At 48.9% G+C, this 14,606-nt stretch overlaps 1 protein-coding gene across 2 annotated transcripts in view; it reads left to right on the forward strand.

The window, feature by feature from the left end:
- Nucleotides 1–14,606, forward strand: part of GABRA3 (gamma-aminobutyric acid type A receptor alpha3 subunit) — a 62,044-nt gene that overhangs the window by 28,352 nt on the left and 19,086 nt on the right. For both annotated transcript variants that reach the window (XM_420268.6, XM_004940729.5), the window contains exons 4-6: nt 429–496; nt 3,081–3,301; nt 11,525–11,607. In XM_420268.6, coding sequence (XP_420268.4) covers nt 429–496; nt 3,081–3,301; nt 11,525–11,607 — 372 coding nt within the window. The remainder of the gene's footprint in view (nt 1–428; nt 497–3,080; nt 3,302–11,524; nt 11,608–14,606) is intronic.

A 14,606-nucleotide genomic window follows, 5' to 3' on the forward strand; every position in this document is an offset into this window, starting at 1 on the left:
TTCCTAAAACTGGTAGAACATTGCTCGGCTGTTTATCAGGCTGGGAGGCACAAAGGGATTGCAGATTAAAAGGCATTTCAGCACATACCTCTATATTGAAAATGGATCTGTACTGTGTTGTGTATTGAGCAGCCGCATGCGTTTTGTAAATACACAGTGTCAGGCTGCGTGGGACAAACTCATCTCGGTGTAACTGGAGAGCAGTGGATCTGCTCAGAGATGGGTTTGCTCAATTGCAAGTGATAAAGGCAGCTGTCGTGCTGGGTGCAGTAGGGAGCGTGGCGCCAGCTCACCAAGGGCTTTGCCAGGGTGGCATCTGCCATGAAAGTGCACCACACCAAAACCCAACCTCCTTCTTGGACAATGAACCCTACTATCTAATTGCTTTTTCCTCTTTTTTTCTTTTTTTTTTTCTTTTTTTTTTCCAGACAGTGTAACTGAAGTCAAGACAGATATTTACGTGACAAGTTTCGGCCCCGTCTCAGACACAGACATGGTAAGTGCCACTGGGAAGCTGCCTGGCAGGGAAGGGCTGCTTGGTCCTGGGAGAAGGGAGGACACTCAGTCCTGGCCTGTGTGGATGGCATTGCCAGAGGAGGATGGATTCCTCCAACAGTCCCCAGTGCTTGAACCAGAAAGGAGGCAAAGCAGAAAAAAGAAAAAGAGTGAGCTGACTGCGATATTTTGACATGTTCAGGGAAAATTATTAATGAAAAGGCCTGAGGTCTGAATCTAGGCTTGTATTCCCACATCAGTTTGTCTTCTAATTAAAACAGGACGGTGGAGCATAATTAATAGTGAGCTTTCTCAACAGCGCTTCTTGCAGCCTGGGTTCCACATGCGCCCCGCTGCACAGGAGCTGCCTGGCTGTGGCTGCTCAGCATTTCAGGGCTGCCATGTGAGGACATCATGCATTTATGGCCGGGACCCTTCTGCAGATGGGACCTGACTACCGGGGCCAGGCAGTGGGAAGCGCTGGGCTCGGAGGGAGCCACTGCCCTCTCCAGTTGGGCCAAGCAATGTCCTCCAGCCTCTTGCAGCCCCTTCAAAGAGGGGAAAGTTTGGTTTTCTGCGCTCACATGGCTGTGAGCTTCTCTTTGGCTGCCTCACCAACAGTCTGACTAAGTCTCTCTGCAGTGCTAGCCCTACCACACAGCCCCACGTGGCTTTGAAAAGACCAATTCTTCTGGGGTGAAAAGTTAACTCAATGTCGAGTATGAATCTCATCTGAGTTCTCTCCATCTCTCTCGCTATCCTGCTGCAGCAGAGACCCATAATGCATTCAGCAATCTTAGCCCGTGGGGAGTATCTGATAATTACTTCCAAGGTGGAGCATATTTGATTAAGGGAGCGTGTAGAATGAACTGTGAAGAGGAAATTTGAGGTATTGAAAAGAGGAGGGTATCCTCCACGTTGTGATTTGACGAAATGAATTTAACATTAGGGAGACAGTTAAAGAATAATAGATTATTTCCCCCTGCACGTGCTTTGGTTCCGTGTATTTTACAAATGCGTGGCGAATGTGTTTGAGCGTGCCGTGCTGGTGTTAAGTGTTCTCGGGCATGTGTGAGAAAAACCCCATCTCCCCGGGAAGCGTGGGGAGAGCCCGCTCCTCCGCGGGGGTTCCTTTCATCTCGGGAGCGGGGAAGTCCCTCCCTCCCCTCTCACATCTGCCTGATGAGCTGGCTCCGTCCCTCCCACAGCCATTACTCATCGCGATGGAAAGCTGCTCCTGTGCAGCGTGATGCAGACACAGGCTGTAATTATGATGATGGAGGAGAGGCAGGTAGAGCCGCCGTGCAGCGCGGAGGACAGCAGCTGGTAACGAAGCGCGGAGGAGGACGTGTGTGCCTTCTCCTGGAGATGCTCCGAGGGACTTCTTGTCTCACTTTCAGTTTGGTTGGCAAAGAAGAGCCTGATGGGACCTGACATACGCCCAAATCTTCAGTAGTGAGCTCCTGCAGCTCTGCCTTAGTCCCCAGGAAATCTGAAAACAAAATAATAAGTAATCAAGAGAATTTCATGCTTTGGTGGATGGAATCAGGAGAAGGACTCAGTTGTCATGTGCTCAGTTATTTCTATAAGGCAGAGAATATAGCCTAGAAGTTAGTGTGTTCCTTGGAAATGTTGCTGTTGTGGAAAGAAGGATAAAAAAAGAGGGGAAGGATATCTACATGGTATCTCTTTTCTTTGGGTGTGTTTCCTTAGCTTCAATAGGAATGAAGGGTTCTAAATAAGATAGCTCTTATCCCAAGAAGTACTTTACCTCACCTACCTCCTATGGCTGGATACAGACTCATTCATTTGGACTGATGACTTTACTGAACTTAAGACCACTAAGGGAGGGTCATCTTCTGCAGCGGGGCAGAATATCCCCTCTGGGTAAGAGCCATGGGACCACAGGGTTCTCTCCTTCTCTCTTCGTATTTGGGCAGAATGGCTCTGCAGCCAAGGAACGAGGCTGAATTTCTTTACTGAGATGCTTTCGCTTAGCTGCCATCTGCTGCAAAACCTGTAGGAATTTCTGTGACCTATAGGAAAGTGATGCGCAGCAGCTTTTAAATGCTGCTGAGAAGAGCTGCGGGAAAGAAATCACTCACAATGATAAGTTTAGTTGGTTCTGCAGCCTCCAGGAGCCCATAAATAAAGACTACGAAACTGCAGCGGCAGGGGAAGAACAGCTGGGACAGATTTTCCAAAGTCCCCTTCTCTCTCTGAAAACCTTGGGAAATAATGAGATCTTTTGTTGGCAGGACGAGGCGCGTGTCACAGAGGTGAGCAGTGGAGCAGCTCACGCTGATGGAATCAGGCAGTTCCCTCGAGTGACACGAGCCCAGAAAGGTCACAAGGTGGCATGGCTCAGAGGAACGGCAGCCCACATGCGAGCGCCACATACTAATCTCAATTTGCCTTGGGGTCACCACTGAGCTGTAGGGTTTTTGATGCTCTGGTCTGACTTGTGGCTGTTTGACACGCTTGTAGATGACCAGTGCTCCCCCAGTTTGTATCACTGACTGTGAAGTATTAGAGGTGTTTACAGAACGGGGTAAGACTCACTTTTCTCTCCTTTCTCCACAAAGGAATACACCATTGATGTCTTTTTCCGGCAATCCTGGAGAGATGAGAGGCTGAAGTTCGATGGTCCCATGAAGATCCTTCCTCTGAACAACCTGCTGGCCAGTAAGATCTGGACTCCTGATACTTTCTTCCACAATGGGAAGAAATCTGTTGCCCATAACATGACAACACCCAACAAGCTGCTGCGCCTGGTGGATAACGGCACGCTCCTGTATACAATGAGGTGAGTTCGTGGCTCTGGGCCAGGGTCTTCCAGGTAAACATGCAAGCTACTACAGGACCCCAAGGGTATGTAACAACCATGTGGACTCCCACCAGCTGTTAGCATAGCAGAGTGTCAGCCCGCTGCTACCCCTACTATCCTTGTTTCCTACCTACGTAGCATCACTGGTCCTCAACTTCAGCACATTTGTGCAAGTAGCTTTTTTCTCATCATTCATGTTGACTTTGTTTTTTCTTTTCTTTGATGAGGTGGAAGTATTTAATTCCCTATTTTGAGGAATTTCTTTGCCACTGTGGTTATTTTTGTTTCTGATCTCTGATGGGATATGAAGTCAGGATTTTGGTAATGGTAGGAAACGTTAGGAGGGGAGAATTTGGTATTCTCCAGCAGCTTGAAAACAGATCTGAATTTGTTCAGCACATTACCCCAGAGCCCTGTGAGGTTTGCTTGTGAGAACAAGGGTTTTCTTCCTACTTCACGGAATCCAAAATCCCAACCTGTCTGGTCAGTGATCATCACTAGGAAAAAAATCACCAGCTTTTAAAAAATGGTTTCCAGCAGCAGTCCCAGCCATAGGGCAACCATGTGCAGCATGAGTCCTCAGGCTGCATTACAAGCTGTCTAATTCCGCTGTGAGCTCCAGCAATGGGGCCTTCCTTCTGCACATGGGTGGTTGCTGGGAGCCATGCTTGTGGAATGCTCCGCATCCCTCAAGAGCAGCTCTGGTATGTACACTTATCACAAACAGCAACAGGTGGAGGTTGGGTTAAGTGTGCGTTCATTGAGGATCTTTCGAGAGGTTCCTGTATGCTTGACAGCTATTCACCCATGTAAATAATGTTTGCCACCTGGGGATGATGTGCTAATCCTCTTTCCAAGGTAAATAAACCTATAAATGAAGCAGCAAGCTACTCATAGATGCACAAAAATAGTACGTAGGTGCTTACAGAAAGGTGTATGTTTTTGTCTTCAAAAATTATTTTCTCTGCCTCCATCTTTAAGCCAATCAAGATCAGTAACACATTTCTCTGTGAGTTTGGTTGGCTGAGATGCTGCACTTTCACCTCTTTGCTTTTTGAGGACCAGGCAGGATTTCATCTCTTCATAGCAGCACTGGCTGCTGATCTACGATGTCAGCAAGTTTTACAGCCTACATTGATAAACAATGCTCTGTTTTTGTGCAGCAGCTCTCAGATATGAGTTAATCCTGCCAGTGCCCTGGGGGTTTGGGTCTCTGAACATCAGGGATCTCATGTTACCAGGCAGATGGGGTAAATGAAGAGAGAAGCCCAATTTGACTTGAGGGCTCAGTTCTGTTTCTGGCTGTCTGACCTGCGTGTGGATGACTAACACTCCCCCAGTTTGTATCATTGTCTGACTGTACAGTATTAGAGGAGCTACTGGCATAAGGCAGAAAAAAGACCTAATTTCAGGGTTTTTATATCACTTCGCTTGTTCTTTATTCAGCAAACAACCATTACCTTCAGCAAGTTTTGTGTGACAGAGAAAGTATTGAATTTGCTCTTCCGTTTAGGGCTGGACAGGTGCCAGCATCACGAGGCTTTTGGGAATGAGCCTCTTGAAGGAAGCAGAGTCATTGGGGGCTTTTAAGTAAATTCAGTACGTCCTTCAGCTTAGCCCACTCCCATGGAAGGAGGGGGGATGAAGGAAGCCACGAAGGAACCACCTTTGTGTCTGCTCTTGTCCCTCTTAAATATACATCTTTGCAAGGTGAAGAACCCACTCAGGTGAGGACCAGATATCTTATCACACGTTATATTGCCCATCACTGAGATCCATAGTGCATGTGGACCTCCTGCTGTCAGGACAGGTGGGCAGGGCTGTCAGGGCTGCATGCTGCCTCTAGCCCAGGCAGTCCCTTCCAGGTTCGGTCAAGACTGGAATTTTGCCATGCAGTTTGACTCCTGAGACATATCCTCCTCCTTTACCTTGTAGCAGCCAATATCCTTGAGGGATCAGCTCTGCTGATGTGCAATTAGAGACGTGTCTCTTGCTATTTATCCTGCTGTGAAAGCCAACTTCTCTTAGTCAAGGCTTACATTTATGGATGAAGTTGCTCTGGTGGAACAGAACATCTGACACATGCATCCAGCAAAATTACACCTGTGTGACAATATTTATAACTCCCGGAGAGAGCCTCTTTGTCACTGATCTGAGCTTCAAGGAGTCACACACCCGCTGTAGCTGGGCATCCAGAAACTGCCCTTAGTCACAGCACAGCCTCCTCTTGGATCAGGGCAGTGCCATGGTGCAGACATCTGATCCCTGGCTCAGGCTTGGCACCGGGGTGACGAGATGACCTCTGTGACCATGGCACAAAATTGTGTTTCTCTATTCCCTTCCTTCTGGCTGCTGAGCCATGGACAAGGTTACTGATCCCTCAGCCTCTTCCCTGTTGCTCCGGCTGCCTTCGAGGGTGTAGGAAACACAGCCTTATCATGTAGCCCTGCCTCTGCTGTCTTGTTTCTGGAGCTCCTACACGATCTGAGTAGCTCACAAAGCCCAGCCAGGGCCTCAAAGCACTGGTGTCAGAGCTGAGTGCAGCAAACCAGGGATTGCGCATGGATTTACATAAGGCACGGACAAAAGCTCAGCTGCTGCAGCAATCTGTGGATGTAATCTCTGCCTCAGATTGTGTGGGGCACATCGATAATGTTCTGGTTCTTCCTGGCCTTGAAACATGAAAACAGAGAAAGCTTGGTGCTGTGCCGAAGGGATTCAACTGTGTGAATCCAGGCTTTGAAGAGCTCTTCTGCTCCTCAGAGGGGCTGTCGGAGCGGCATGTCGAGGCTTTGTGCTTATTGTCAGAGTGCTTCCCAGACAATATGTGCTCAAGTTATGCACTCAGAGGATGTTTTCTTTAACTGCCGGGCTGACGCATTCAGCTGCATGCCTTAGGAAACTGTATTGCTAAAGGCAACCAGCACCTGGAAAGGAGAAGTGAAGCCCTGATTGAAGTAGGGGCACAGCAGGAGGGAAAGTGAGGCACAAAGGTGTGCAGGGTACATGCAGTCCTGCTGGGCCATGGCCCTGTATAACAAGCCCCGTACCTCACTGCAGCATGCTCAGGGGTGGTGATGCCCAGGATGCTGTTTGAAATCACAGGGTCTGGCAGGGTCCCTCCCAGCCAAGCCTTTGTGTCGTCTTTACTCCACATGATGGAGGTGCAACCATAATTCTTTGCCAGAAGAGCAGCTCAGGCACCACAGAACCAGCTCCTCTGGGCACTTTGGACTGTCTGACAGCTCTCTGGCTTCATCTCACCTTGGCCTTAGTTGTAGATAACAGCACAGACGGACCCAAGCAGACCAAAGCAGACTGCTGAGAATGCACACAGCTGATTAGATGGCCTGAGGTTTGCAGAGCCAGTTTAAAGCTTCTCCCTTCCAAACTGTTTCCAGAGTGGATCCAAAGGCAAAAACGACCTATTTTCCAGGCTTGGTTTTCTGCAGGCTGTCCCAAGAGGGAGAAATCTTCAGAGATCGCCTCATCTCCCTGCATTCCTGCCATCACGGGCTGAAATCTCTGGGGGCTGCAGAGTGAATTTGGTGCTTTTATATCCACCTCAAGGATCCCAGTAGCAATATGGCTTTCAAACTCAAACCCCGGCCGTTAAACCTAACCTAGATTTGAGCACAGCCCGAACTGTGAACACCACCTATCCGTCCTGACTGTGGTTATTAATGAATCTCCTGGAGGAGAAATCAGGACAAAACTCGAGCAATATCCTCAGCATAAACAAAGTTGGCTTTGCTGCGCGGGGTGCTGTCATGTTTTTGTGCCACGCGTACACCGAAGGATTATTACTTTTTGCGTCCCAGAAATTGGACCACAGCTCTCGCTCATCCTGCAGCACGAGGCAGGTAACGACAGGGGCTCTAATGACACATCAAAGGCTTCGCTAAGCTGCCGGTAACCATGAGAACACAGCTGAAGAGGTTTGTTGTACGCCAGCCCTGGGAGAGGTATGTTTAGCCTGACTCACGCTTCTTGCCATTGTGTTGAGCAGTTCAAAGGGCTTCCTGTGACTTTAAAGAGGAAAACATGGCTTCTCGCAGGGTGTTCCGCTTTTGGGGCTGCTGTGGCAGCAAAGCAGAGGGAAAACACGAGGGGTCTGCAGTTTGATTTCAGGACAGTTCTGAACAAGTTACTGCTTGTGGCTGGGACAGAAGGGCCGAAGGATACGCCAGCTGGAGGATGTGGTTGCTGGCAGTACGGCTATTTTTCACGTTCTGGTTAGGCTTTGTGACAGCATTTCAAGGCTCGGATGTCCAGACCTGAACCTGAATGATGAAGCAAACCTCTGTGGCAAGCTGGTACAGGGTCAGAGGCAAAGATGAGGCTTTCTGCAACAAACTGTTCTACCCAAATGCTGCAGAGGCAGTGGTAATTGTCTGGGAAGTGAGATACATTCCTCTTAGTCTGACATTTTGACGTTTCATTAGGCAGAGCATATGGTGCTGAGGAGTCCTCTTCCAGCAACAAGAGGTGGCAGGGAAGGCTGGGGGGGTGACGTGGGCGCTCTGCTAAGCAGTGATTGATGCCGCAGCTCACCTAAATACCGCTGCTAATTAGTGCTCTGAAAGATGAGCGTGTGCTGGAGAGTGCATGGTGAAGGGGGGTGAGGGATAGCCAAGGGGTGAAGAGGGGTGGGAAGGAGTGAGCAGTGCGCATGGAGTGGTGGGACAGAGCTTCTCAGGGAGCAAGTGCACGTGGGGCAAAGGCAGAGGCTTCAGGCCAAGGCAATATCTGAGAACAGGAACGCTGCACTCCTTTTCCCCTCAGCAAGCATTGTCTGCAGACGTGCTGACTTCAGGCTAGCTGAAATTGCTGAACCAGACTCATCTCACTGGGATGATACGGCGTCTTCCTTTTTATTTAATTTCAGGAGACTTAAAAACCCTCCTCCAATTGTGGGCGGTAAAGGTGGAAGATTAGGTTGCTTTTCCAGTAGTTTGTTGATGGATTTATTGTATTTTGTTTTTTCTTACTGACTCAGCTATTAAAACACACTTCAGATATAAAATGTGACCGCTGTTTTCCCACACAAGTAAAGTCATCCAGCACTGTTATAAAGTTGTCTCCTTCCCTTGACAAGAGTTGCCTATGTTGGCCGTGGCCTGGATTGTGCAGGAGGGCATGGCCAAGGCCAACTTGTGCCCAGCTCTGCTGCTGCCTGGCCCCCTCTGAGACTCTTTCTGGCTATTCTGAATGGCACACAGCCACCAGACCCATAATCTGTGGTCCCTTGAGCTGTTGGTGTTCAGCCTTATCCATAGCTGTGGATCACAGCCAAAATTCGCAGCCAGTACAGTGGATGAAAAAGGCCATTCTGCTTCTGGGGATTCAGGAGACATCAGAAATAAAGCGCTGAGCAGGAAGAAAAGTCCTCTGGAAAAGCTGGCTTTGGGAACACACAGCTAAGAGCCTTTTGAAATAATAAAGCAACTGATGAAGCCAAAGAAACATCAGGAAGGTTAAAAGGAAAAGTCTTGTGTGGCCTCCTGAGGGAGACAGGTGGAATGCTAAATGTTGTGCATCAGCATTTCCTTTATGCAAGTGACAATGACAAATACTGGAAGCAAAAAGTCCAGTGCAGTTGGAAAGGAAACAGAGAGAATGGAGTGATAAAGCTGGTGAGGACATGCTTGCAAACAATGAAGCTCTCCATCTTCAAGCTGGCACATTTCATGAGAAACAGAATGAGAGGAGCAAGGCCATCTAAGCCACACCTTGCTACCAGGTTTTTATACCTGCTTCATGAAGTCTTAATTTTCATCCAGATTGCCAAAGAAGAGACATCAAAGTGAAGGAGCAGTTGGTTGGTAGCATCATTTGGGTCCTCAGAAGAAAATAATTGCACCACTGCGCTCATACGCTTGTCAAGAGCTCTGAATTTGCCTGGGTTCTGTACTTCTCCATAAACATCCACTGGTCTCCTGTGTTGGACGTGGAGTCTACCTGCACAGATGCACTAAACCGATGACTACTTGGCCAGACTATGCAGCCTTGCATCAATCATGGTTGCGCTGAGAGCCTAACATCTCTGTAAGGGTGTATGGGCCCATGTCCTCCTGGTGCTGAGTTAGCTGACAAGCACTTACCAGAACTGAGCCTGCCCTGGCTGTGGGAGTTGCTGTTTGTATGGCTGATTCTGGGGTGGATGTGCCCACTGGAGACAGAACAGTGGTACCTGGCTCTGAAAAACAGCAGAAATGAGCATTTACTTCTGTTGAATTACAGATCAGGGAGGTACCACTGACCTACCCTCAGGAGAGATGCAGAAGGCCACAGGAAACCATTTTCCTCCCGTTTCCTTTGCCATGCCATACAAGACTTAAGGCATAGACTGCAATGGGGCCATGTGCCTATCCTTGCAGAGCTCTCCAAAGGATGGATTTGCTGGATTTTATAACCACTGTTAGTGCTGCAGGGGCTCCTGTTCATGCACTTTGCCACTCTACACCATCGAAGTTGTGGCAGCTTCCAGCTCTGCTTCTCCACCTCTTTAGTGCCTCTACCTGGGATGCCAACTGGGATGCTAGCTTCTGCACATCCTCTAAAAGCAGCAAGTGAGACTGGATATGGGTCCAAAATCACCAGGTTCCTTCCTTCACCCAGCAGAGCAAACTTCATTGCTGGCAGGGTATTTCCATGGTACAGCAGCCGAAGTGGAGCAGCTCTGCAGGAGTGTTCTGTTGCTCCATCCCTGGCGCAGAGCTCACTCCTGCCTATCATCTGCCACCTGCGGCCATCATCACCACAGCCTCTCTCCTCGCTGAGTGGCCCCAGAGACCCACCGGCCCCAGAGACCCACCAGCCCCAAGCCACCTTCCCTCTCCTTGGTTTCCCCACAAAGGTGCTTAGAGAGTTTTGGGAAGTGTTTGCTTCTGTCCAACAAAGCTCTTCGATGCCAACTTTAAAAAATAATCCTCATTTTTTTTTTTCTAGAATCATTTCATCAATGAGAACATCTTCTCTTTACTTTTCCTTTCTTTTTCTCTCTTTTTTAAAAATAAATCTTTTTCTTTTCTTTTTTTTCTTCTTTCTTTATTTCTTGCAGACAAAATCTGTACCCCTTATTTTTTCTATGGTTTCTTTTACATTTAACAAAGCCTGAACATTTTCTGGGGGCAGTAACTAATCCCAGCATTTTCTTTTTGTTAGAAGACCATTTTGCAGCTAAAGGAATATGTCTTGCTGGAATATTTACGTTGTGCCTCTTGACCTGAGTTTTCCACAGGCAACCTTTACCCTTCAGGCTCTGCCCTTGCCCTTTGCATCCCTCTCTTGCAAGAGGTTGTTATTTCTGAGCCATCAGAAGTGGGTTTTTTTAGACCAAACTGTACCACCGAAGAAGATGGTATTAGAAGTCTCCTGGGAAGTCATCTGTTCTGGCTCTCCCTCCTAGTCTGCAGGCTTTTTAATACTTCAAGAAGGAAGAGTATAGAGCTTCCTTTTTTAGAGCCCTTTATAATGGATCCTTTCATTCCTGGCCCCGTGTTCTGCAGCGTGCTGTGATGATGGCTGCACCACCCTTGTGAGGCTGCTTCCTGACAGGGCATCCCACTGGGATATGATGGATACTTAAAGAGCACGAGTTGTCCTGCAGTCTCACAACAGCACCAGGATGCACGATTCTGCATCTGCTGTGTGCATCCTCTACAGTGCCACCACCACTGGCTGGGGACATGAGCTCTGGTGCCGCATGTGCACGTGGCTCTGACTTTGTTCAGCATACCTGAAGCACACTGTGGCTTCACTGAATAATCCAAGCCCTCAGCTCCTTCCAGGCCACTAGGAAGAAAAAGCCGTGTTAGCTGTCCCTGGAAGCACTTTCCCTCTGTTTCACAGCACGGTCCATGAGATATCCCCTGGCACCAGGCATTAATGAGCTTTTTGTGCACAGTTCATAAGCAAACAAAAGTCCTGGGCTTTGGCAGATTTTCTGATTGCACTGAGTGGATAAAGATAAACTCAGTCAGTAGGGCTGAGTTCATAAAACATGAAATGTGGCCAGCTTGGTGTGCCTGCTGCTCTCAGCAGCCAATGGCCTTCTGCCCAGAGACCCGGAGGTTAGTGACCACATCGAGGCCTTTGTTGCCTTTGATGGATGCAGCGTAAAGATGTCGTGGCAGAAGGGCCAGGTGGGATCCTCTGCAGCCTGGTGTTTCTGATCATGCCTTGTGTTCTGTCTTGTAGGCTAACCATTCATGCAGAGTGCCCCATGCACCTGGAGGACTTCCCAATGGATGTGCACGCATGCCCGCTGAAATTTGGGAGCTGTAAGTACCTTGATCAGCCTCTGTAAGGAGCTGGCTTCAGAATTAAAGAACAATCCTTCACATGGCCAGTGCCTTCCAGTGTTTTAGTAATGGTGTTATTAGTTATAGCATTGATGCTGATGGGAACATGACCAAAAATTTGTTTCTGGTATCTTGCACATAATTCCTGCTGTCATCAGAAATGAGCAAGGAACATCATCGGGCAGCCTGCTCTCAAGTGGAGGGCAGGCAGACTGGGAGTCTCAGTCCCAACACCTACCAAGTCCTAATTTAGGGAGGATTTGCAGTCTGTTGGTGAGATGAAGGCTGCTCCCAGCCTTACCAGGTTTGCAGCTGCTCATCTGCTTGACGAACTATTATCTCTGGGGCTCCTCTGGGTATTTTTTACTGATTTCTCCTCTGAACGCTGGGAGGTCTGACACAAGCGGCTCAGAGAGCTGTCCCTGATTTCTGCCCCTATGAATATTTTCAAAGCACCCACCTGCGTGGTATCTGTGCTTACCTCTTCTGTTGGAGTAGGATTCAATCAGCGTATGCACCAAAAAGCTGCCTGCAGCTGGAAGCTGCTCCCTGGCAAGAAGCTCAGCATGGCTCAGGTTGGTGAGCAGAAGGGCAGTGCTGCTGCCAGACACATGCTGCTCACAGGACAGCCAAATTCACCTCCGTGACCACCAGGGATCCCCACAGGCTGAATGGCTCGTTGCCACATCCAGGCATCCACCCAGAGAGGACAGGCAGAGAGAAAGAAGGGGATCGGGCACTTGAGGCAGCTCCAGCTCACACCCCGTACCTCCCTGCTCCTGCCACATGCTCCCATCGTTGCTTGGACCAGGTCAGAGAAATGAAATCTCCCTGAAGTACCCCCCACCCTTGGGCACAGGCAGAGTAACTGTCAAATGAGGAAACAGGACAGGATGACTGGAAAATACTCAGAACGTCTACTTCTGAAACTTCTACAATCTATTCACTTGGTACCTGAGATCTCTATTTCCTATCGCATAAACTGTGCTGACGTCCAACTCCGTCGCCTCCAGCTCCGCTGTCTGGTGCCAGCCTTGGTGGAGAAGGACCGTTTGGTTCAGGAGATGGAGGAGCAGCAGATGCAGCAGGAGCAGCATCCTGGTTGCTACCGGTGGGCTCATGGTGCACTGGTGCTACAGGGCCTCGCTGTCTCTTTGAAGGGCTGCTCAGGGGGCCCTCCTCCAAATCCAGCTCCAGTGGGAATGCAGCTGGTGCTCTCCTTCAAACGCCAGCGCTTCGCTTGTGCTGTCTTTGCAGCTATGGGTACTCTCTCTTGAAATTGGGGTTGTAGTAGCAGAGTAACTGCAAAATGCAGAGGAGAAGAGTTAGATGCCGCCATTTCCAGATTGGAAAAGACAAAGCTACAATAACTAATAATTTGAATTTTGAGGATTTTCAAAAGCAGGACAGGGGGTTTGGAAACCCAAATACCACCACCTTGCAGCCCCCTCAGGTGGGACCGGCCACCAATCCCAATCTTTTACCCCATCTTTGCAGGACAGAAGAAGCCGAGTCTGCCAAGTCAGCGTTTGGCACAGAAACTTCCGGAGTTTCTGATGAAGATGTCTCCATTTTAATTCCTAATTGTTCGCCCTGACAGAAATTTCTGTCTGCAGTGGTCTCCCCAGCCAACGAGGGTTGTTCTGCCAGCAGCAGGATGAAGTGCAATGGCACCCGTGATGTGAGGAGTGGGGAGTGGGTTGGGGCACTCACAGACGTCACTGTGGTGACTGTGCTGCATCACGGTGACATCGCAGACCAGTGACTGTTTGCTGGGGAAATGGGGTGGTGGCACCCTTGTTAATTAAGAAAATATGCAAGGAATTACGATCCAAGATATTTACACTACCTAAACCAGTAGGCAGAAAGAAACCTATAACTTCCCTGATGAAGACTTTTCCAGCAGTGCCTTCATTGGGTCCGCTTCTGTAGGAAGTTTGTTTCTGTCTGTGAACCCTACTAGGACTAGTATTTCTTCTTTGATCTGCTTCTAGGTGACTTTATGCCACCGTGAGATGCTCTCAAATTCTATTAAAGATGTCTCATTTCTCTAATCTGAGCCACTGACTGAGCAATGCCTATGTGAAAATACCCAGGGTGCTTACTGCTTCCTGGTTGCAGTTTCATGAGTTCTTGCCATCTTCCTCTTGGGATATAGGGGTTTAGTTTGGGGTTGGAGCACCTCTCCTGTGAAGAAAGGCTGAGGGAACTGGGCTTGTTTAGCTTGGAGAAGTGAAGGCTCTGGGGAGAGACCTCATTGTGGCCTTCCAATATTTGAAGGGAGTGTGTAAACAGGAGGGGGAAAGTCTGTTTACGAGGACGGATAGTGATAGGACAAGGGGGAATGGTTTTAAACTGAGACAAGGAGGTTTAGGTTAGATACTAGGAGGAAGTTTTTCACACAGAGGGTGGTGATGCACTGGAACAGGTTGCCCAGGGAGGTTGTGGATGCCCGATCCCTGTAGGCCCTCAAGGCCAGGCTGGATGTGGCTCTGGGCAGTGTGGTCTAGGGGTTGGCGACCCTGCACATAGCAGGGGGGTTGAAACCAGATGATCATTGTACTCCTTTTCAACCCAGGCCACTCTATGACTCTGTGAATCTATGCGTATGACTGCATACTCAGATTTCTTATCGTCAGACCTAACATTCCGTTATCGGATGGCACTGCAAAGCACTGCTGTGTATCCTTTGCTATGGGTGGAGCTCTTGGGTTAGTCACACACTGCTCTGTCGCTGAGTTTTAAAGAATGCAGCCCTTGTGACTGGGGCCTTCGGCTCTCCTGAGCTGGAGCTAAACAGACAAATGACATTCCCCTTGAGGGGACTGGGATTGTTCAGTCTGGAGGAGGTTCAAAGGAGACTGTACCACTCTCTGCAATGACCTGAAAGGAAGTTGTCTTGAGGTGGGTGTCAGCCTCTTCTCACAGCTAACAGTGACAGGATGAGAGGTAATGGCCATAAGATGCACCAGGGAAGG

The sequence above is a fragment of the Gallus gallus genome, chromosome 4 (assembly GCF_016699485.2).
Source record: "Gallus gallus isolate bGalGal1 chromosome 4, bGalGal1.mat.broiler.GRCg7b, whole genome shotgun sequence".
NCBI lineage: Eukaryota > Metazoa > Chordata > Aves > Galliformes > Phasianidae > Gallus > Gallus gallus.